Below are 24,980 nucleotides of genomic sequence, written 5' to 3' on the forward strand. Positions count from 1 at the left end.
GCTAGGATAGAAGTGATAAGTATTTTTTCAAAATTCAATTTAATAATAATCTTCATCACGTTATTATTTTCAGTTTCATTATTAATATTGAAGAATTTAATTCACGTCTTATATAATTAGAACTTTCTCTCCCGTTTTAAGGCACCCACACCTCCAAGTTGGTATTTAGTTTCCCCGCCTGTGGACGATTACAAAATTTTTGGTTTAAACAATTCAACCGTCCATCATAAATAATTTCGATGATTTATTTATAAAATAAACAAGAAAAATAAATTATGACACGTACATAGAAACCTATTGTTCTTTTAAAGATTGAATAAAATTGGTGAATCATACAGAATCAGATATTTGATTAGAAGAATTAATAGAAATGTACATTCATCGAAATATTTTCTAAGCAAATATTCATTGGAAAAGGTACTTGAAATGAACTGACGAAATTTCGTCTATGATCTATTATTAGGAATGAGAGAGTAATAAAATGATGTATCTTGTTATCAAAGGTCATCATTTCTTTTAGAAAATTTTTATAATAATATTTACGAGTAACGTACTAAGTTTTGCATTGCAAATTAGTTTTATTACTCTCGCGTGCATAAAAATAGACTATAGTCTACTCTTTTATGACCAGTATTTAAATTAGATCCCTGGATAATATCGAGCAACTGCTCACGGTGAATATAAAATCATCGTTGTTTTAGACATTAATTTTTCAACTCGTGCAATATTTAACAATTCGTATCTCTTCAATCTTCTATATTGTGTAGTTGAAAGTGTGCCTTCTGATTCTCATACCTAATCTTTATGCTTTATCGAACTTCCCTTATTAATAACTTATAACCATCTTCCAAAAGACGTATTATTAGCCTCTACATAAAGTTTTTTCGAACCAGCTTCAAATATTTCTCGCATATGTTATTAATAGTTAATAGCCAGCTTCCAAAAGACTTGTACATCTATTATTAGCCTCTACATAAAGTTTTTTCAAACCAGCTTCAAATATTTCTCGCATATGTTATTAATAGTTAATAGCCAGCTTCCAAAAGACTTGTACATCTATTATTAGCCTCTATATGAAGTTTAATCAAACCAGCTTCAAATATTTCTCGCATATGTTATTAATAATTAATAGCCAGCTTCCAAAAGACTTGTATATCTATTATTAGCCTCTACATAAAGTTTTTTCAAACCAGCTTCAAATATTTCTCGCATATGTTATTAATAGTTAATAGCCAGCTTCCAAAAGACTTGTACATCTATTATTAGCCTCTATATGAAGTTTAATCAAACCAGCTTCAAATATTTCTCGCATATGTTATTAATAATTAATAGCCAGCTTCCAAAAGACTTGTATATCTATTATTAGCCTCTACATAAAGTTTTTTCAAACCAGCTTCAAATATTTCTCGCATATGTTATTAATAGTTAATAGCCAGCTTCCAAATGACTTGTAGATCTCTTATTAGCCTCTACATAAAGTTTTTTCAAACCAGCTTCAAATATTTCTCGCATATTTGCACATATCTTATTAATAATTAATAGCCAGCTTCTAAAAGACTTGTAGATCTATTATTAGCCTCTCCATAAAGTTTTTTCGAACAAGCTTCAAATATTTCTCGCATATGTTATTAATAATTAATAGCCAGCTTCCAAATGACTTGTACATCTATTATTAGCCTTTACATGAAGTTTTTTCAAACCAGCTTCAAATATTTCTCGCATATTTGCACATATCTTATTAGTAATTAATAGCCATCTTCCAAAAGACTTGTAGATATATTATTAGCCTCTACATGAAGTTTATTCAAACCAGCTTCAAATATTTCTCGCATATTTGCACATATCTTATTAGTAATTAATAGCCATCTTCTAAAAGACTTGTAGATCTATTATTAGCCTCTCCATAAAGTTTTTTCGAACAAGCTTCAAATATTTCTCGCATATGTTATTAATAATTGATAGCCAGCTTCCAAATGACTTGTACATCTATTATTAGCCTTTACATGAAGTTTTTTCAAACCAGCTTCAAATATTTCTCGCATATTTGCACATATCTTATTAGTAATTAATAGCCATCTTCCAAAAGACTTGTAGATATATTATTAGCCTCTACATGAAGTTTATTCAAACCAGCTTCAAATATTTCTCGCATATTTGCACATATCTTATTAGTAATTAATAGCCATCTTCTAAAAGACTTGTAGATCTATTATTAGCCTCTCCATAAAGTTTTTTCGAACAAGCTTCAAATATTTCTCGCATATGTTATTAATAATTAATAGCCAGCTTCCAAATGACTTGTACATCTATTATTAGCCTTTACATGAAGTTTTTTCAAACCAGCTTCAAATATTTCTCGCATATTTGCACATATCTTATTAGTAATTAATAGCCATCTTCCAAAAGACTTGTAGATATATTATTAGCCTCTACATGAAGTTTATTCAAACCAGCTTCAAATATTTCTCGCATATTTGCACATATCTTATTAGTAATTAATAGCCATCTTCCAAAAGACTTGTAGATATATTATTAGCCTCTACATGAAGTTTATTCAAACCAGCTTCAAATATTTCTCGCATATTTGCACATATCTTATTAGTAATTAATAGCCATCTTCTAAAAGACTTGTAGATCTATTATTAGCCTCTCCATAAAGTTTTTTCGAACAAGCTTCAAATATTTCTCGCATATGTTATTAATAATTAATAGCCAGCTTCCAAATGACTTGTACATCTATTATTAGCCTCTACACAAACTTTTTTCAAACCAGCTTCAAATATTTCTCGCATATTTGCACATATCTTATTAGTAATTAATAGCCATCTTCCAAAAGACTTGTAGATATATTATTAGCCTCTACATGAAGTTTATTCAAACCAGCTTCAAATATTTCTCGCATATTTGCACATATCTTATTAGTAATTAATAGCCATCTTCCAAAAGACTTGTAGATATATTATTAGCCTCTACATGAAGTTTATTCAAACCAGCTTCAAATATTTCTCGCATATTTGCACATATCTTATTAGTAATTAATAGCCATCTTCTAAAAGACTTGTAGATCTATTATTAGCCTCTCCATAAAGTTTTTTCGAACAAGCTTCAAATATTTCTCGCATATGTTATTAATAATTAATAGCCAGCTTCCAAAAGACTTGTAGATCTATTATTAGCCTCTAGATGAAGTTTATTCAAACCAGCTTCAAATATTTCTCGCATATTTGCACATATCTTATTAGTAATTAATAGCCAGCTTCCAAAAGACTTGTAGATATATTATTAGCCTCTACATGAAGTTTATTCAAACCAGCTTCAAATATTTCTCGCATATTTGCACATATCTTATTAGTAATTAATAGCCATCTTCCAAAAGACTTGTAGATATATTATTAGCCTCTACATGAAGTTTATTCAAACCAGCTTCAAATATTTCTCGCATATTTGCACATATCTTGTTAGTAATTAATAGCCATCTTCTAAAAGACTTGTAGATCTATTATTAGCCTCTCCATAAAGTTTTTTCGAACAAGCTTCAAATATTTCTCGCATATGTTATTAATAATTAATAGCCAGCTTCCAAAAGACTTGTAGATCTATTATTAGCCTCTAGATGAAGTTTATTCAAACCAGCTTCAAATATTTCTCGCATATTTGCACATATCTTATTAGTAATTAATAGCCATCTTCTAAAAGACTTGTAGATCTATTATTAGCCTCTCCATAAAGTTTTTTCGAACAAGCTTCAAATATTTCTCGCATATGTTATTAATAATTAATAGCCAGCTTCCAAAAGACTTGTAGATCTATTATTAGCCTCTACATGAAGTTTATTCAAACCAGCTTCAAATATTTCTCGCATATTTGCACATATCTTATTAGTAATTAATAGCCATCTTCCAAAAGACTTGTAGATATATTATTAGCCTCTACATGAAGTTTATTCAAACCAGCTTCAAATATTTCTCGCATATTTGCACATATCTTATTAGTAATTAATAGCCATCTTCTAAAAGACTTGTAGATCTATTATTAGCCTCTCCATAAAGTTTTTTCGAACAAGCTTCAAATATTTCTCGCATATGTTATTAATAATTAATAGCCAGCTTCCAAAAGACTTGTAGATCTATTATTAGCCTCTAGATGAAGTTTATTCAAACCAGCTTCAAATATTTCTCGCATATTTGCACATATCTTATTAGTAATTAATAGCCAGCTTCCAAATGTCTTGTAGATCTATTATTAGCCTCTACATAAACTTTTTTCAAACCAGCTTCAAATATTTCTCGCATATTTGCACATATCTTATTAGTAATTAATAGCCATCTTCCAAAAGACTTGTAGATATATTATTAGCCTCTACATGAAGTTTATTCAAACCAGCTTCAAATATTTCTCGCATATTTGCACATATCTTATTAGTAATTAATAGCCATCTTCCAAAAGACTTGTAGATCTATTATTAGCCTCTACATGAAGTTTATTCAAACCAGCTTCAAATATTTCTCGCATATTTGCACATATCTTATTAGTAATTAATAGCCATCTTCTAAAAGACTTGTAGATCTATTATTAGCCTCTCCATAAAGTTTTTTCGAACAAGCTTCAAATATTTCTCGCATATGTTATTAATAATTAATAGCCAGCTTCCAAATGACTTGTACATCTATTATTAGCCTTTACATGAAGTTTTTTCAAACCAGCTTCAAATATTTCTCGCATATTTGCACATATCTTATTAGTAATTAATAGCCATCTTCCAAAAGACTTGTAGATATATTATTAGCCTCTACATGAAGTTTATTCAAACCAGCTTCAAATATTTCTCGCATATTTGCACATATCTTATTAGTAATTAATAGCCATCTTCCAAAAGACTTGTAGATATATTATTAGCCACTACATGAAGTTTATTCAAACCAGCTTCAAATATTTCTCGCATATTTGCACATATCTTATTAGTAATTAATAGCCATCTTCTAAAAGACTTGTAGATATATTATTAGCCTCTCCATAAAGTTTTTTCGAACAAGCTTCAAATATTTCTCGCATATGTTATTAATAATTAATAGCCAGCTTCCAAATGACTTGTACATCTATTATTAGCCTTTACATGAAGTTTTTTCAAACCAGCTTCAAATATTTCTCGCATATTTGCACATATCTTATTAGTAATTAATAGCCATCTTCCAAAAGACTTGTAGATATATTATTAGCCTCTACATGAAGTTTATTCAAACCAGCTTCAAATATTTCTCGCATATTTGCACATATCTTATTAGTAATTAATAGCCATCTTCCAAAAGACTTGTAGATATATTATTAGCCTCTACATGAAGTTTATTCAAACCAGCTTCAAATATTTCTCACATATTTGCACATATCTTATTAGTAATTAATAGCCATCTTCTAAAAGACTTGTAGATCTATTATTAGCCTCTCCATAAAGTTTTTTCGAACAAGCTTCAAATATTTCTCGCATATGTTATTAATAATTAATAGCCAGCTTCCAAATGACTTGTACATCTATTATTAGCCTCTACACAAACTTTTTTCAAACCAGCTTCAAATATTTCTCGCATATTTGCACATATCTTATTAGTAATTAATAGCCATCTTCCAAAAGATTTGTAGATATATTATTAGCCTCTACATGAAGTTTATTCAAACCAGCTTCAAATATTTCTCGTATATTTGCACATATCTTATTAGTAATTAATAGCCATCTTCTAAAAGACTTGTAGATCTATTATTAGCCTCTCCATAAAGTTTTTTCGAACAAGCTTCAAATATTTCTCGCATATGTTATTAATAATTAATAGCCAGCTTCCAAAAGACTTGTAGATCTATTATTAGCCTCTAGATGAAGTTTATTCAAACCAGCTTCAAATATTTCTCGCATATTTGCACATATCTTATTAGTAATTAATAGCCAGCTTCCAAATGTCTTGTAGATCTATTATTAGCCTCTACATAAACTTTTTTCAAACCAGCTTCAAATATTTCTCGCATATTTGCACATATCTTATTAGTAATTAATAGCCATCTTCCAAAAGACTTGTAGATATATTATTAGCCTCTACATGAAGTTTATTCAAACCAGCTTCAAATATTTCTCGCATATTTGCACATATCTTATTAGTAATTAATAGCCATCTTCCAAAAGACTTGTAGATCTATTATTAGCCTCTACATGAAGTTTATTCAAACCAGCTTCAAATATTTCTCGCATATTTGCACATATCTTATTAGTAATTAATAGCCATCTTCTAAAAGACTTGTAGATCTATTATTAGCCTCTCCATAAAGTTTTTTCGAACAAGCTTCAAATATTTCTCGCATATGTTATTAATAATTAATAGCCAGCTTCCAAATGACTTGTACATCTATTATTAGCCTTTACATGAAGTTTTTTCAAACCAGCTTCAAATATTTCTCGCATATTTGCACATATCTTATTAGTAATTAATAGCCATCTTCCAAAAGACTTGTAGATATATTATTAGCCTCTACATGAAGTTTATTCAAACCAGCTTCAAATATTTCTCGCATATTTGCACATATCTTATTAGTAATTAATAGCCATCTTCCAAAAGACTTGTAGATATATTATTAGCCTCTACATGAAGTTTATTCAAACCAGCTTCAAATATTTCTCGCATATTTGCACATATCTTATTAGTAATTAATAGCCAGCTTCCAAATGATTTGTACATCTATTATTAGCCTCTACATAAACTTTTTTCAAACCAGCTTCAAATATTTCTCGCATATTTGCACATATCTTATTAGTAATTAATAGCCAGCTTCCAAAAGACTTGTAGATCTATTATTAGCCTCTACATGAATGATTAATAATTTTTTTCTCGCATAGTTGTCGTATTTTCATAGAATTGAACAAATTACGCCGAAGAATTGGTTATGATTATTTGATTTTTGGCTCTTTTGGGATTTACTAATTTACCCAAAACACGTTCCACTCAATGATCTAAATCTTGTTTGTGAATCTACCCACATTGCGATCTGAGTCCACAACGCGTTGTGGGTTATAAATCGTCCGAATTCGCCAATTAAGTACAATGTATATAAATCCGAAACTTCACTACTTTCGTTTGGATTGCGATGTTAGTGAGTCTGGTTTTACCTTGATCCTTTTTCTCTTCCACCACGATGTTTTTTCTTTCCTTACATCTTTATTTTAGTATATCCGTTTAGTCAATTTCTTCTTCGTTCTTAGAAATAATCCACAATCTAATAAATCACCATATTGTAATTATTATTGTTTCTTTTCAGATCCCATCACCCAGACCGGATTCCCACATCTGCTTACAATTTTCCTAATCAAGTCGTGATTTCACGTGTTCCTAATAATAAAATAAACAAAAATAGAATTACGTGTATCGTATCCTAGTTAACTCATCGTTTCTGGGATAAACTTGCGTTAGATTATAATTTTTTTTTATCATTAGTGTAGCGACTATAAAGATAAAAAGCCAACATGTTTGCGATCATGCAGATTGACAACGACGTTAGCGGAGGTCAATTCAGGAGGAAAATGAGGTCCAAGTGCGAGTTCGTGTGCAAGTATTGTCAAAGGAGGTTCACTAAACCGTATAATCTCATGATACACGAAAGGACGCACAAAAGTCCTGAAGTTACTTTTAGTTGCGAGATATGCGGAAAAAGTTTCAAGAGACAAGATAACCTCAAACAGCATAGGTAAGATATTGTTTTATTTTTTTAATATTTTATAATTAATTATCGATTAATATCTTTCTCGTTTTTATTTTAATAAAATTTTGTCGCAAAAATTCAAAATTTACGAAATTAAATATAGAAAAATAAAATTATATCGAGTTATCATGAATTTCATCAAGTTTAAGCTTAATCATACAGGGTATAACACATTTTTACAAATGTGCCTTTTATTTTTAGTCGATTTATTTGATTTTCTTAACGTCTATGACCTTCGAAATACCTACGCGTCCAATAATGCCTCTACGACAACTAAAATAATTTAAATTAAACAGAAAACGCAGTTTTTAATATTTTGATTATACTTTTTTCATTCAACCTTCACAGCTGGTTGAATTTTGTAGATGCAACGTTGAATCTTCTAGCGTGTGTTGACGAAGACCTCTGATTTCTAATAACCTCATAAAAAGAAATCTAATGTTATCAAATCACACGGTTCAGGAGGCCAAACGAAATAGTACACGACCTGGAAATGTCTCATGCAATTATTTGAGTTTTTCATAGGTTGTATGACATATGGAACCGTCTTATTGACACCACATCAATATCCTCAATCTGTATTATCATTTCGCGATATTGAGCACAATTACTGATCCGCAAAATCAGCTATTCGATATTGACTTGTTTTTGATCGACCAGTCTGCTTGGCTTCTCCAACAGATCCTGTATTTTCACAGTTGAGCGAACTTATTTGATGAAATTTTCGAGATACTTTTGAAACTTGATCCAAAACGTGCTCTATTTCTTCTTTCAGCTGTTTTACCTTTTACAATACAATCTCGAAGTCCTGTTGTCGTTTTTCCTTTACAATTAGAATTAGAAAAATCGATTGTGGTGGATATAAATATAAATGAGTGGATAGCCTGTAAGAAAATCAAATACCTCTCAATATCTTTTGAATTTTTCGTGTTCGAAATTTTATTATTTGAAATCATATTCGTTAATAATTTATTTCAGTATTATATAATCTGAGTTAGTTAACACGCATTTTTTTGTCCTATTTAAGTTATCACAGTGTGGCAGTAAACTTGAAGAACGTACAGAATGAAAATATAGATTAGATAAAATTAGATCCCATTTTCTTTTACAATATAACTACACTAGTAAATATTTTTAATTAGATATGGCTTTATTGTTTTTTAAAATATTGTGTAGAAAAACCTCGCAATTTATTTTCCAAACAAGGACTTATCAATTCGTCGTTTTGAATCATGGTACTTTAAGAAGATAAGACCCATACAGTCCATTGTTGTTTAGTTTTGGGTCCATATGCATAAATCCATGATTTGTTACGATCTTATAGACGTGGTAGCGTGATTTGAAACCCGAACAAATCTTTTTGAGAAACAAATGTTTGTGCAATATTGAATGGACGTAAAACCCAAATTTGCCTCAATTTCACGGTATGTCACATGATGATTTCGCAATATCAGTTTGCGCATAGCATCGGAATTTGAAAATTGATTGAAAATCAGCTAAACACGATGACTCGAGATGGTTTTTCATCACAAAAAATCGAAGACAATCATCGCACGAAAATGTCTGAGATTTAATTCCATTTTTTTTATCAAGACGAATGTTTCAAGTGGATGCAAACAACTCAAATATTAATCGTATCAAAACACGTTCTGATCCCAAGCTCGGGTAATCACTGGTATGGACAAGGATGGGTTAACCAACCTTGGCCCGAGTCTAGGTTGACAATATATGGCCAAGGCTGGGATACCCAGGCTTGGGTGGCTAATGAATGACCAAGGCTGGGTATCCCAGTCTTGGCCCGAGCTTGGGTAATCATTGGTATGGCCGAAGCTGAGTTAAGTAGGCCAATACAGGTACACCGAAGCTAGACTTCCCAGGACTAGCCCAGGCTTGGCCACTTTGTCAACTCTGGGGTTTCCTGTATGGAGTATCAAAAAATGACAAGGCCATTAATGTTTGAAAAAATTCCCAATAGTTTTACGTCATACATTTAATTTTACGGTTACATCGTTGATAGGCCTGTCTTCCTTTGCGAAACGTCGTAAAATTTTCTTTTCCCGTGATGCACTTTTCAAATATATCAATTTTTCATTACAGAACACTGTTCCTGGAAAACATTTCCTCTTTCTTGTTTGCTAGCTTATAAAAATCGTCTTTGGTTTTCTCCATAACTGCCATTAGAATGTTTCACCTCAACCTCTGGAACTTCATTCTCACCAACACAATATTTGAATTAGGTGAAGCTTTCATCTTTTTTGTTGAGTTTCTTAAATTTACTTTTACATTAATTGTTTCACTGTATTAAACTGCTCAATTGGTTTGAAGCTTCTAGGTTATTGGCGTTTTCTTTATAATTATTATCTACATTGTCTTTACTATCATCTTCAGCTTCAATAAAGTCATCATGCAAGTTGCCTGTTTCCTGGTCACTATCCATCGACTTGTCTTCGTTTTTTTTGCCGGGGCCGTTTTTCTATACCAAATTCCCTAAATACCGTCTTCAACTCTCAATCGGTTCGTAGATTTGCGACAAATTCTTTTGGAATAAGACAACAACATGTCCAAACATGGCAGTATATGGAACCTTTATCCATTAACTGGACAAATTTCAAATTTTCTGAAGATCATCGCCTCCAGTTTCCATCGTCAATTCACATCCTGATTTGTACTTTCCACTCTGCCTTATGACTGACTTTGATGTGGTTTGCTAAAGCCACAACCACATGGAACATAATTCTTGAATAACTTCGTTGATTTCAATTATTTGAATTTAGTTAACTGGCCCTAATACACTCCATCCGGATAGGAATGCATGTTGATTAAGTTTATCTCAGAAAAAACGTCGGTTCAACCCCAAGTCCTTTTTTGACAAATGTTTGATGTCATTAATTTGTTTTATTAATGTAAACAATCAGTTTTATCAACTATTAGTTTCGATACAAATTAAAAATAGCAACGATTACACTATAATTATGTTTATTAATAAAAACTTATTTGACAATGACAATTATGTATAACGCAGTTTTTTTTATTATAACGTAAACTATCAAACTTCTAATAGCATATCTTATAATTTAGTGGCAAAATTACAATGTTTAGACATATGGATTTTATTATCTTTTAGTCATACCATCGTTTTTGTTTCCTACGGTTTTATGAACGTCGGTAAATCAATTTTAGATAGCGATTTACATCCAGATGAAATTTAAATATTACTTATAGCTTTATAATAAATTTATTATCATAATTAAATTACTTACATAAATTTTAATGGAAAGTATCGATTATTATGTTGAAAAATAACATTACAGCTACAATAAATCCACCACGTTTATTTTCAGCGATACATTATGAGATTTAGATACTTTTGGCATAGATATCAAACTTACACATACCATACTGAGTCTAAGTATTCCATTCCACCTCTACATCATGTCGAAGAATCATCAGAGACTAAGTAACACACTGCAAATGTCTTAAACTTTTTACTGATGAAGATCAAAGGGAATCTTGAACCATAAGCAAAGTCTTTCAATATCATAATTTCAAGAATGCGATTTGGATGCCTCTTAATAGAAAATTACGAAGTTACGTCAACAATATGCATGTATTACTTTTTGATGTTGTTTAACTCGATCTTCCAAGAGTTAAAAATAGCAGTGTTGGATTATTTGCGTTTCAAGTTCCCTCCCAAGTTTTGCAAACCATTATAACAAATGTTTTTATCGATTAGAAATGATTGGAATGCGATAGGGAGACGGTCTTAGCTTTATACTATCTTATATATTAAAAAAATTGATGATTTCCATTCCGAGTCCGTTCAGGCGTTCTACCCAACCGATTTGCTTAATTTTTTTTTTCAATGAAAAGTATTGATGCACAGATCAGCCATCAATCATAGGATTTCATCTAATTTTCACCATTCTCAAGTTATACTCAAATGCGATTACTTATGGAAGTTCTTCATATACACACGTTCTATCCTCAATATCTCAGGTTCTATTAAAGATAGAGACTTCGCTTTGGTTTAAGAACACTCACTGAAACACCTTCTTTCTTTTGAGTTCTTGAACACTTAAATCGGTTGAGATGGAGAGGAGATAGGCGCGGATATTCAATGTGGAGTTATGGATTTTTGTTGCTTTTTGGCATACACACGTTCTATCCTCAATATCTCAGGTTCTATTGAAGATAGAGACTTCGTTTTGGTTTAGAACACTCGCTGAAACACCTTCTTTCTTTTGAGTTTTTGAACACTTAAATCGGTTGAGTTGGTGAGGAGCTAGGCGCGGATATTCAATGTGGAGTTATGGATTTTTGTAGGTTTTTGGTAATTTTTCTACATTCAAAGATCTATATTTCAGGTTCTAATATAGCTACAGAGTTAGTTTTAATTTAAGAACACTCACTGAAACACCTTCTTTCTTTTGAGATCTTGAACACTTAAATTGGTTGAGTTGGAGAGGAGATAGGCGCGGATATTCAATGTGGAGTTATGGATTTTTGCAGGTTTTTGGCAATTTTTTTACATTCAAAGATCTATATCTCAGTTTCTAATATGGCTACAGAGTTCGTTTTAGTTTAAGAACACTCGCTGAAACACCTTCTTTCTTTTGAGTTTTTGATCACTTAAATCGGTTGAGTTAGAGAGGAGCTAGGCGCGGACATTCAATGTGGAGTTATGGATTTTTGCAGGTTTTTGGCAATTTTTCTACATTCAAAGATCTATATCTCAGGTTCTAATACAGCTACAGAGTTCGTTTTAGTTTAAGAACACTTGCTAAAACACCTTCTTTCTTTTGAGTTTTTGATCACTTAAATCGGCTGAGATGAAGAGGAGCTAGGCGCGGACATTCAATGTGGAGTTATGGATTTTTGTAGGCTTTTGGCAATTTTTCTACATTCAAAGATCTATATCTCAGGTTCTAATATAGCTACAGAGTTCGTTTTGGTTTAAGAACACTCAGTGAAACACCTCCTTTCTTTTGAGTTTTTGAACACTTTAATCGGTTGAGTTGGTGAGGAGCTAGGCGTGGACATTCAATGGTGGAGTTATGGATTTTTGCAGGTTTTTGGCAATTTTTCTACATTCAAAGATCTATATCTCAGGTTCTAATACAGCTACAGAGTTCGTTTTAGTTTAAGAACACTTGCTAAAACACCTTCTTTCTTTTGAGTTTTTGATCACTTAAATCGGCTGAGATGAAGAGGAGCTAGGCGCGGACATTCAATGTGGAGTTATGGATTTTTGTAGGCTTTTGGCAATTTTTCTACATTCAAAGATCTATATCTCAGGTTCTAATATAGCTACAGAGTTCGTTTTGGTTTAAGAACACTCAGTGAAACACCTCCTTTCTTTTGAGTTTTTGAACACTTTAATCGGTTGAGTTGGAGAGGAGCTAATCGCGGACATTCAATGTGGAGTTATGGATTTTTGCAGGTTTTTGGCAATTTTTCTACATTCAAAGATCTATATCTCAGGTTCTAATACAGCTACAGAGTTCGTTTTAGTTTAAGAACACTTGCTAAAACACCTTCTTTCTTTTGAGTTTTTGATCACTTAAATCGGCTGAGATGAAGAGGAGCTAGGCGCGGACATTCAATGTGGAGTTATGGATTTTTGTAGGCTTTTGGCAATTTTTCTACATTCAAAGATCTATATCTCAGGTTCTAATATAGCTACAGAGTTCGTTTTGGTTTAAGAACACTCAGTGAAACACCTCCTTTCTTTTGAGTTTTTGAACACTTTAATCGGTTGAGTTGGAGAGGAGCTAATCGCGGACATTCAATGTGGAGTTATGGATTTTTGCAGGTTTTTGGCAATTTTTCTACATTCAAAGATCTATATCTCAGGTTCTAATACAGCTACAGAGTTCGTTTTAGTTTAAGAACACTTGCTAAAACACCTTCTTTCTTTTGAGTTTTTGATCACTTAAATCGGCTGAGATGAAGAGGAGCTAGGCGCGGACATTCAATGTGGAGTTATGGATTTTTGTAGGCTTTTGGCAATTTTTCTACATTCAAAGATCTATATCTCAGGTTCTAATATAGCTACAGAGTTCGTTTTGGTTTAAGAACACTCAGTGAAACACCTTCTTTCTTTTGAGTTTTTGAACACTTTAATCGGTTGAGTTGGTGAGGAGCTAGGCGTGGACATTCAATGGTGGAGTTATGGATTTTTGCAGGTTTTGTGGAAAAACAATAAAGCAAAAAGGACAATTGGAATGAGGAATCTCAGTTATGATAAGATGTGGTGATATGGGCTAGATGTAAATTTGGTTGAGGAGGATATCATGTCAAAAGACTGCCAGAAAGTAGTGGAAAAAACCACAAACCATATACATGGAGATCCGTAGGCAGATGACTGAAAAGATGCAAGCGTCTCAAGAGGAGTATGCTAATTATTAAACTGAAAAGGGTGCCATCGAAAGAAGAAGACATATTTCTGTTGATGATAAAAAAATTTGAATTTTAGTAGTGGCTTCACAAGAATTGCCACCCTTCTTAAACCTTAGGGGTTTACTTCGACAGACAGATTTATGTGATTCAATTCAATTGTAGAAATAGATAAAAGAAATCGTATGATTTTTAAGGGCTGGAATCACTTTCATTTTTTATTAATGGGAAGGAATTCCAGGTGAGAAAAAGAGCAAAAAATGGATATTTGCTGCAAAAAGCTAGATAAATAAATATTCGCTCACGAGTCCACCAAATGTCTCTTCCAATGGAACAAATAAATAATAGTGGCGACAAATCTGGATTTTGAAGAGGATGTTTAGTGTTTCCTAAACCAATAAGTCCAACGTTTTCTTCGTAAGCCAAACTGTATGCGGGTTGGCGTTGTCTTGAAGCAATATCGCGTCGTACAGGTTTCACCGAATATTTAAGAAGGTTACTATAATATTTCTCGCTGATAATTGTTGGGCACTGGAAAAATTAAGGGTAAAAAACTCAGCTCATGTTTCCCATTTATCGTGTGACCTCCCCTTTAACTGGCGCGCCTTCGTCTTCGTTTTCCTCCACTCCATAGACACGCGTTTATATTCCGAAATATAGTGATGTACCCATATCTCATTTGTGGTCAATATTCGGTGCAAATGATTTTCTCCTTCCTCTTCATACCGCTGCTGAAGACACGTGCAAACTTCCCGGCGTGTGAATTTTTACCCAAAAGTCAAAAGTCTTGGCACTCATCTGGCTAAAATTTTGCGCTCTCGAGTACAGTACTGCGTCGGTCTTCTACAGCGTTGACTTTTCCGGAAAACGGAACAGATCAATCTAACATACAGTGCACCAACTACCACGACATTAAAGTTTTCGCGCGTTTATTCAAAAATTCCGGTTTATATTCGTATAAAGTACCGGATTTTATTAAAGGTTACATCGAATAATATTTGATAATAGTTCTTGTCAAGTCCACGGATTTTTTTTCTCATATTGCCATGTTGTTCTGACATAATTCGAGATTATTTTGTTTATTGACGTGGATACAAGGAAATTAAAAGTAAATATACTATTTCATATCTTCGATGATAAGATTTGTTCAGCGTTATCCATTTTAAAAAGGTTTTTATTTGTTATTTACAAACCATGACCTTACCTTTGTCATCAATATTATTTGTTTAATTCCTTTATCTATTTTACCTATATTCAAGTTGGAGTAAGTCTTCGGATGATTCAGACAAATATTAGAAACGTTATCGAGGAATTTTTTGTAATTCCAGACTAAAATAATTAAGAATTTTTATGTCGAAATGTACTTTTACGCAGTTGATTGAACATACACAAGTTGTTGAAAGATTTAACAGCTTTTTTTATGACGCGTTTCTACATAAATCAAAATGTCTTCGAAACGACAAAATGCAGAGGTAGTTTCCTAAACGTTTTAAACTTTTTATCCGGCGGTATTACTAAACAGTTAAGAGATTTTTTATGTCACGAGGAAGTCGTAAAAAAAACGCGATGATTCGTAGGTGTTTAAGGAGTATAATTTTTATTGTTTTCTTATAAAATAAACCAATTAACATACGTGTTTAGGTTTGTAACACTCGGTAGTTAGCACAATTATAAAAAAAAACAGAAAATTAACCATCATTGACTGGTATGCGCAGTTTAAACGTTAAAAGAGTATTGGAATTACGCAAAGTGAAACTTTAGATGTCCCAAGTATCATCAGAAGTAGTATAAGGGACAGAGGAAAGGGCTGTTACCTGGATAACACCAATTTTGTTGTAAATACCACTTTATGATATTCATAATCAGTGGAAACGGTTTCAAACCATCCAGGTGGAAATTATAGTGATCAAAACTTCCAAAATTATATCTGCAAAGTTATTTTGAGGGCGTCACTTGTTGGTGGTAAATACTGGTGGTTTTTATGTTTTTGCCATTCGAAATAAGTGATTTACACATCTTATTAAAAATTAAATTACAAAGTGATGATCACTCTATCACCATTTGGCTATTCCGTGGTAACCATGTAGCAGCTACTAATAGCGACACAAATTCAAGTTTTTCCATTGGTTACATCCACGTGGTTTCCACTAAAAATGTTACTTAACAGGTTGATTGCCGACTACTCCGATCAAAGTGTACTGGCATCAATCAACGATGGCGTCGCTGAACACGGATATCCAATCTGGACCTTCATGCCTAACCTGGACCTTCTGGACTGCTGAAAAAAGAGGATGATTGTTCGAAAAACCACTCATATTAAAAGCTATTGTAGTATTTAGAAGGGGTGACGAATATGAAGATGAAGATTATCAGAAGAATCAGGATATAAAATGATTCAGATGCAGACGGACATAATGATGACCAGTCGTTAGGAAATCGACCGGCTTCGCCTGTAATTACTGGTACAGATCAGACTGATGCTCAAGGAAATTTCCAACAAAATATTACTGCCTGACGCCGACCACTCCGACCGGGGTATCTTTTTTTGAAAGCCTGATGAAACTATAATTTAAATGAAAAAATGCGACAAAACAAATAAAACCTAATGGCGTCTGAAAGTGCCTCTAAAATATGGTCGGCAGACAACCTGTTAAGGTGTATATGTAATTGAGAAAGTTTTTATTCAAATGGTAGACGCGTTTCTTCACGAAAAACCAGATATTGATGACTCCAACCGTCTTAAAACGTCGAGTACGTGTATTTTTCTTTAGGTTGAGCGTAAATAAAAATCACACGTGGTCAAATCTAGTGTGTGGTGTGAATGTTGAATGACTTTTACATTACACACTGTAAAAATTGAAAACCAAAACTATTATAAAACTGGCGAAGATCACCTTGTCCCTCCCTTATTACTACGAGAGATGAGGAGATCAAAGAGGTCATAGGGGTCAGTAACAGTTTTGAAATGGTGAGGTTATATAAATATAAGGGTGAAAACTGATTTAGCATGAAATGTATTGACAATATTGATAATTTCTTCATTCAGGTTATCAAAATATTTCAGGTGATTTTAGCAGAACTAAAACCTTCACTACCTCCAGACCACCGGTAGATTAAATTAGATGAGTTAGGGCGCAAAGGCCGTGAATCTATGTCGTTAACATTGACGTATTGATTTATTTTGTACCCTGGACTGTTCACCAGTCAACCAAGTGAGCTACTTGTCTGGGAGCGATGCTGCTGACCTCTATGAATATCCTGGTACTCATATTCTTCTATAATAATAGTTTTCCTGATGTTATTCGGTGTCCAATGAACAAACCAGTAACTTTTCTTAGCTCGTCTTTGCTTAATGGAAGGGTCTTTGGTTTCCTTCCGTTTTCTACTTTTTATGACCATGTTTTGTTGGTTTTTTATTGAAATTATAGGTGAATAGCTTTTTTATAAGATCGGATGCATCCCAATACTAGTTTCAATTCAATTATTATAAGAGTGACCCCTCGGTAACTTTTAAGTCGGTTGAACCATCTGTAAAAGTCTTCGGTTTAAACTGACGTTTGAGGATTGAACTTCACTTGTTAATTGCACTTAAGGAAGATGCCAGTTGATATAGAAAAAGAAAATAATACTGTTCATAATATTGTATGGTATTGAGCGAGATTTATTATTGCGTCGCATTTATGAATAAATTATAGTTCGGTCTTTATTTGGCATTGGTCATAAAAGAGCACAAATTAGTCCTCAACTGTTTTTTCACTACGATGTCATTTATTTTTGGTGACAAGCGAAAAGTGACGAGAGCCTAAACCCGCTTTATTATAAGTAATAAACTGACATTTTGCATGGTCTGTTGCTTGTCTATACCAAAAATTTATTCGTAAAAAATTTACTGTCCCCAATTATTTGGCAATAGTAGAAACACTTTTAATTTTCTGTAACTAATTCTCATCGGTCGACGACAAAAGGTGAAAGAGTAAAAATTATTAGTCGTAAAAGTCTTCCTTGGAAACCTACCAGAGGCGTATGAATGAATAAAAAATTTTACTAAACTATTAATTATATCAAAAATTATTCATCAAATGAATTTTTTATTAACAACCTTCAATTCCACTTAATATTAGGAATGAAAACTTCTGTAACATCCTGTATATTTTCATTAGCAAAAATTCAATCTACCAGAGCGGTTTAATGATTTCGATAGTTTCTGTCATATTTTTAATATCATCTGTCAAAGGTCACCTCGATCTAAACTAGTCTTGGTTCACTCAAAGGATTTAGGTCTATTCCGTTACCCTTATTTTCCAAAATTTGGCAACTTAGCTAAATAACTAACCAGTCTACTATCTTTTTACCTTTTACACATTATTTTGAAGCATTTCAACCCAGAATGAATTTTCTATATCAAAGCAGATGACTATTCTTCTTCTTTACACTCTTTGCAATAATTATCCCTATTTATTGAGACGTGTCCCAACGTGACTATGTCCAATAATCATCCCAAAAGTTTTCTCATTTATTTTCTCATCATTATCGTTGACCAAATCGCTCTGGATATGGCGCAAACACTTTTCTTTGACCATGTCTACTAAATTTTGACTCTGATTCCTGTGTCAATAAAATCCTGCTACTGTGCCTTAGCTCCATAGATAGTAGACCTGCTACTATATCTTCTGAATCCTCTTCCATCGTATCATCCGACAAATTTTCACGTAAATCTCACCGACAGATGTTTCGCGTTTTGTGAGTGATTTTCTTCTTTCAAAATTGTTCATATGAACCCGGTTGATGCTAAACGTTCGGTATAGTCATTCCAATTTGCAATATTTTGCATGAAAAAACGATCTATGAGGTGGGTACTGCGTTTGATTAATACTGATTAAAACCTCGATCGCATTAAAAATCCAAACATATCTTTAAATTTAATTCTAGTGAATTTTTTAGTCGATTGGTCACAATAGATGATAGTGGGGAACGCCATCATACTCCAGAAACGAAAATTTAGTAGAAACAAGAGAAGAAAAACCGTTTTTTAGGTTAATAAGTTAATGACAACATCCTTTCTTTCTAGTTCGATACGTTGTTAGACGTTTGGGTCCAGCGATTTCCTTTATTGTAGTCAAACTTTAAATTCGAAAATGTCTTGTAAAAAAAGGTCTTTTATAATAGTTAATTAGCTGATTTTATAAATTTTATGTGTTATAACAGTTATTTTTCTAACTATAATGGGAATTTAAATTAAGTATATTCAAATTTTGTACCACTGCTTTCAGAAATTTAGTTCTTCACCCGTCTATGGAAGTAATTTCGTTCTCACTGACTCAGTGTGATGTGGTGATACATATTACGAAAGATTTTAATTTATTGGTTTTTAACTAGCGGTCAAAACACAATATTCTTTTCTTCTCTGCATCCAACTTTGTCGAATAAACAATAAAAACTTGAGAGCTTCATCTTTTATTCAGTACAACGACAGTTGTGTGAATACGATCTGAAGATGTCAGGACTTATCAGGTCATTTTGAACGTTTTTGTTCCACAATCGTATTAGCGAGTCGTTGCGAAGATTTTTTTAAAAATGGAAGAAACTGTGAATGCATTGAAAAGAAATAAAACTACGTGTTATAGACTTTGTATTATCATTAACGACCATGAAGCTTTGGGTATCTGACGATTAGCGTTTGAGACAGCCATAAAACTATGACAATATCACTGATAAAGTTCACCAAATGGTTCTCGGCAACTTTTTTATGTATCCTAACTGTATTAACTTCTAGAAGAACGCCTATTTTGAGTGTCTAGACTTAAACAGAGATTATGGTCTTGTTTCTTTGTTAGATTGGAAAGTTTCCTTTGGAACGACCTGATCATGTTAAGGAGCACGAAGCAACTGACTGCTCTTTTGCAGCAGTTTGATCCACCTAGAAGAAACCTTATTAGTTTCGACATCTTCTCGGAAACTTGGTCGATTACCTACTAGGATCCCTAGGTATCCAATTATATTACTGGGAACTATGGTAACTTCTTCCAGCGTATTGATCCGTTTCAAATTCTCGTTGATGTTCACCACAAGCATTTATTCGTACATATTAGTGCTAAATCGTTGACGATTGCATTGGTTGTAGAATTTCTTGTCAGTTCTAGGCTATGGCCATCGTTGTAGAGGATGTTCGGCTGGTTATTGAACCATGAGGAGTTACTGAGCCTATTTCGATTGTTTCTTGAAGTAACTGGTGACAAGTTTACATTCATGTAAAGCAGCAATTATCACGTCTACTGCTACTAGTGCACTGGCGCTTAGTCAATTAAAACAGCGTTCCAGGTCGCCAAATAACATTTTTAAGAGAAAGTACAAAACAACAAATCTAAGGTATGCTGAAAACTTGAAACGAATAAAACAGAAAGAAGATTTTTTTTCAACTATCCAAATGAAATGTCTAGATACGACTAGTCCACATAGAGTAAGTGATATAACTTCCCAGGAAGTCAAAGGAAAGTCTAAAGCTGAAAAAACGAAGGATTCCTGCTTAAATTTTTTTCAAGCTCAGAGTAGACTTGCTTTAGTTTAATTCTGCGTGAGATGTAGGATCATAAGATAACGGATCAACCATATTATAAACGCTTTTTCTTATTTATTAGACATCTCAATACAAAAAAAAGGACTTGTCTAACTAATGTCAAGAAAATAATCTTTTTTTCACAAAACTATTTCGATATTGTATTATTACAACTTTCAACTCCAAATTTTGTGCCATAGCTATTATGAAAAAAGAAAATTATAATGTGGAACGTAAAATCTTGTATGGTCTGGTTTAGTCCATGCAAAGTATCAAGAAATTCTCCTCATGCAGAACTGAATTGTTGAAATATATCCTTAAATTATTAATGAATTATTGAAAAACTTTTTTCTTCAACGTTTACTGCCTCTGTATAATTACAAATATTGTAAATACTGACAAATGGTTGTATGTTTGGTAATTGCTTAACTAAATATTTGTACATATTTTATTTATTTATTTTTACCTATTATTTTAGATGTAATCAGTGCTATTGGAGGTAAAAGGGGTCCTATGGTCAAAAAGGGCTAACCCGGTCCTGTCTTAATTTTAAAAGTGTAAGACAATCTTTATAATACGACTAACATTTCTACTGTGAGCTCAGTTCCAATATTAATTTGTATAATAATCATAAAAAACAATTTTTTTAATACAAAAGGAATTGGTCTAAGCAGTTTTTACTATTACTAACATTTAACATTAATGATAATTCTTATCTTATTTCATTTTTTTTTGTACAAACCGGCTGTGGACGTGTTTATCGCGAAGCTTTTGGAAAGATCTTTTTAATTTTGGATTGATGACTAAATAGAGAAACACAAATTTAATTCTAACAATAAAACAGACACGTATAGTCCAAAATGGAAAAAATCGTTTTAATAATAAACAAAAAAATGACAGATTTGTTTGTTGGTAGCAGTGAGCAAGCCACTACCCATTCGAAGCTGCATACATACAAGGATTTTCCATAAAATAAGGTTCTTAAACAATTTTCACAATGAATAACAAGTTTATTGACATTAAATAATTAATATTTAGAAAGTTCAGATTTCTTTCCAATTTTCGACATAATCCTCTTCTTTCAGCTGTTCGTCGGTTGTGAAATCATCCCTCCCAAGTGTTTTTTTGATTCAGTTAAGAGATAATAATCACTGGGGGTCAAGTCCAGACTGTAAGGGGTGTGTAAGACAGAATTATATCGAAATGTGTACATTGAATTTTCTATATCATTTTCGCACTTTTTTCACATTTTTGGGAATGAATCTCTATCGGAGAAACGTTTTCTTACACATGAAAAACGTAGTACTGGGCGTGGGAATTAAATGGGATCTTCATCTTGCACGGCTACCAAGACAACAATAAACGTACCTAGTAGACAGCTAACCGCCAAATACGCTGTTCTCAGATTCTCAAGAACCTTATTTTATGGGAATCCCTCGTATAATTTGAGTTCCAATCTCGGTTAAGACAATGACATCATCCGTTGATAAACATTTTCTGTCAATCAACGACTACGAGAGAAGAAAGCATCTAGCTTGTACGAAGGTCTTTCCTGTGGTTGCAAACTCTAAAGCCTACAGATCATAGATTAAATTGCTACATAGATGAATAAAATTATTTCAAGAAGATAACTATTATCTAGATTATGTTATCTCGAATAATAAATCAACCTTTCACCTTAATGGACATAAAAATCTGCGGATTTGAGGCTTTCAAAGACGATATACATACGTACATACCACAGCCGAAAGTTTATAGGCTATTTTTGGTAACGAAATTATAAGTAGTACTTCTTATATTGCTCAAAAGTAGGACAATAAACTTTTTTCAGTCAAATTATGTGCCTTTTATCCAATATAACAAAGTATTGTTGATGTACCTGACGACTGAATTGATCGCGAAAGGCATAATCTCAAGACTTGTTTTTTAAACTCACCCGATCTAATGCTGTGTGATTTTTACATTTACGTTTAGGATCGTCGGGATGTGCTTCTACTACCAATTGAACTTACTGAACCAATAAAAGGGTTGATAAAGCGTTTACCTCTAGGGTAATATGGCGATAAAGCAATAACTTTGTCATAACTGATTATAATATGAATTATACTCATCTTTATAAATTATTGACAGCTTTTTTCTCGTTTTTATCTTTGATCTCTTCATTATTGCGGAATTTGTATTCCTTCATGACTTCTGAATAGTCACACGGTGCTAGGTCAGGCCAGTAAGGTACGTGGTGTAAAACATATCACTGCAGACTGCCCGCTACATAAGCCTGAATATTTATACAGCGTAACTCGTTTATTTTTATTGAAACTAGAGTTTTCGAATTTCTTGTTGTTGCGTAGATATGAATCATCTTCAGCATCGCTTCGGCCATCTTGAAAATGCTTAACCCACACAAAAAACGTGGACGCGACAAAAAGTCATTGACTTGTTTCAATAAATTATAAGTTTCAGTTGAACTTTTTCTAAGTTTCAGTAGAACATTTCGTTGCTCTCTTTATAAGAAAGCCACGGCTATACTGGTTTGTCTACACGCACGGTGTATTCGAATAAGCAGCAGCGTTAGTCTCGTTATTTAATAGCCACTCCTCGTATAAGAGATTTGACTTGGAGTGAAGACGTTGTTTTCAAAATTTGGTAATTGAAGACCAATTTTACGCCTAATTCCCATTTTGAAGGTTGTTTTTTGAAAGTAATGATTTTGAAATAATATAAATAAATATATTTTATCGCAATTCTCTAATGATGAATACGTAATTATTCGAAAGCTTGCTATACATATTGCAACAAGTACATTTTGGCGTTTGATCGTCACAATCCCACAGTCATATCATTTTTAAAGGATTTATATAGTTTGATAGTTAATCTAGCGAGGAAGAAAGCATTTTTAAGAATGTAAATATTATTTTCTTGTGTGTTTATTATTATATTTTATAAAAATTTCCAATTATTTCTTTTTTTTTTCATTTTCAGGACCATACACTACCCCGCCAATACTTGTTTCAGCAGCAGATACTAGTAGTATACGTTAGATGCCTTTTAAAACTTTTTTACAGTATTTATTGCCTCTCAAATATAATCTTGTAAATATATGTTTTAGTATTAATAATATTTATTATTAAAATTTTAGTTTTTTAATAATGGACTACCGTTGTCTAGTCTGGACGTTGTATTCTTAATTTTTTTTTCTATATATATATATATATATATATATATATGCGATATAGTGAAACTAATAATGATTGTATTGAATACAATTTGTGATCGTATCAAAAATGAGATATGGGAAATATTATTTCACATGAAAATCAATTACCTTTCAAATCTAATATTTAGTTTAATTTATTGGACGGGAAACGTTTATTCCGCCTTGTGTACTTTGTCTATATTTTCATATTACAAATTTTTTTTCATATAAAATTTTTTAGTTCTTAAATTTTGAAAACAATATTTCTTGTTATCTCATTTTTTTTGATAATAGCAGTAGTGCAATGATTAGTTTTATAATATTTGTGACATCCTGTACAGTTAAAATTAATATATTGCTTTTGCAGAATTTAATGAAATTTAAGTATCGATGAAACCTGTACCCTTTTCGATTGTATGCGAAAAAGGTTTCAGTTTTACTATTATTTTTTTTGTAAAAATTAAAATATTTATAGTACCTAATTGTACAATAAAAAATTGAATAACAAAAACTGCGTGTTATTTATAAACCTCCCTCGTATATATTATCGATCCTTATACGTTAAAATAATGTCTCATTCTTCGGATACTGACGAATTTACATAAAGGGGTTGCTTTAAGGCCGCCTTTTCGTTTACCGTTGCCGGATGACGTTTGACGTTTGACGTCTATTGACTCAATTCATAAAATTGACGTTGTTGCCGTTAACCTTATTTTTTTTGACGTGTGTACTGCTTTTTTTTATCGTGATATTTTTGTTTGTAAACCGGTGTTTATGGACGATATTATGAAAAATAACGAAAAAGAAAGAAGCGAAGCCAAAATAGCACCATAAATAAACAAACAGAAAGAAAAATAACCCCAACATATGTCAAAATCACGTGACCAAGGCGAACGGATGTAATAGTTTGGAAATTAGTTTAAAACTATAGCTTAGCTTCTATATTACCCCAAAAATATATTATTTTAAGAAAATTAGGTTTTTTACGTTAGTACTTTGAGTTTTTAGAAATGAATTTCAAATTGACCGCGAAAAAGGCCAAGACTGTCATGGCGTCTTGAATGATGTCACACCTCGCGACACAGCTGTGTTTGTTTATGACAG

At 32.3% G+C, this 24,980-nt stretch overlaps 1 protein-coding gene across 1 annotated transcript in view; it reads left to right on the forward strand.

Moving 5' to 3' along the window:
• LOC130444033 (protein drumstick) overlaps positions 1–24,270 on the forward strand; it is a 58,778-nt gene extending 34,508 nt beyond the window's left edge. Inside the window, exons 2-4 of the mRNA XM_056779000.1 lie at positions 7,294–7,719; positions 21,162–21,240; positions 23,663–24,270. Coding sequence (XP_056634978.1) covers positions 7,499–7,719; positions 21,162–21,186 — 246 coding nt within the window. The 5' untranslated portion in view covers positions 7,294–7,498 and the 3' untranslated portion in view covers positions 21,187–21,240; positions 23,663–24,270. The remainder of the gene's footprint in view (positions 1–7,293; positions 7,720–21,161; positions 21,241–23,662) is intronic.
• Positions 24,271–24,980: the final 710 nt, after the last annotated feature.

The sequence above is a fragment of the Diorhabda sublineata genome, chromosome 5 (assembly GCF_026230105.1).
Source record: "Diorhabda sublineata isolate icDioSubl1.1 chromosome 5, icDioSubl1.1, whole genome shotgun sequence".
NCBI lineage: Eukaryota > Metazoa > Arthropoda > Insecta > Coleoptera > Chrysomelidae > Diorhabda > Diorhabda sublineata.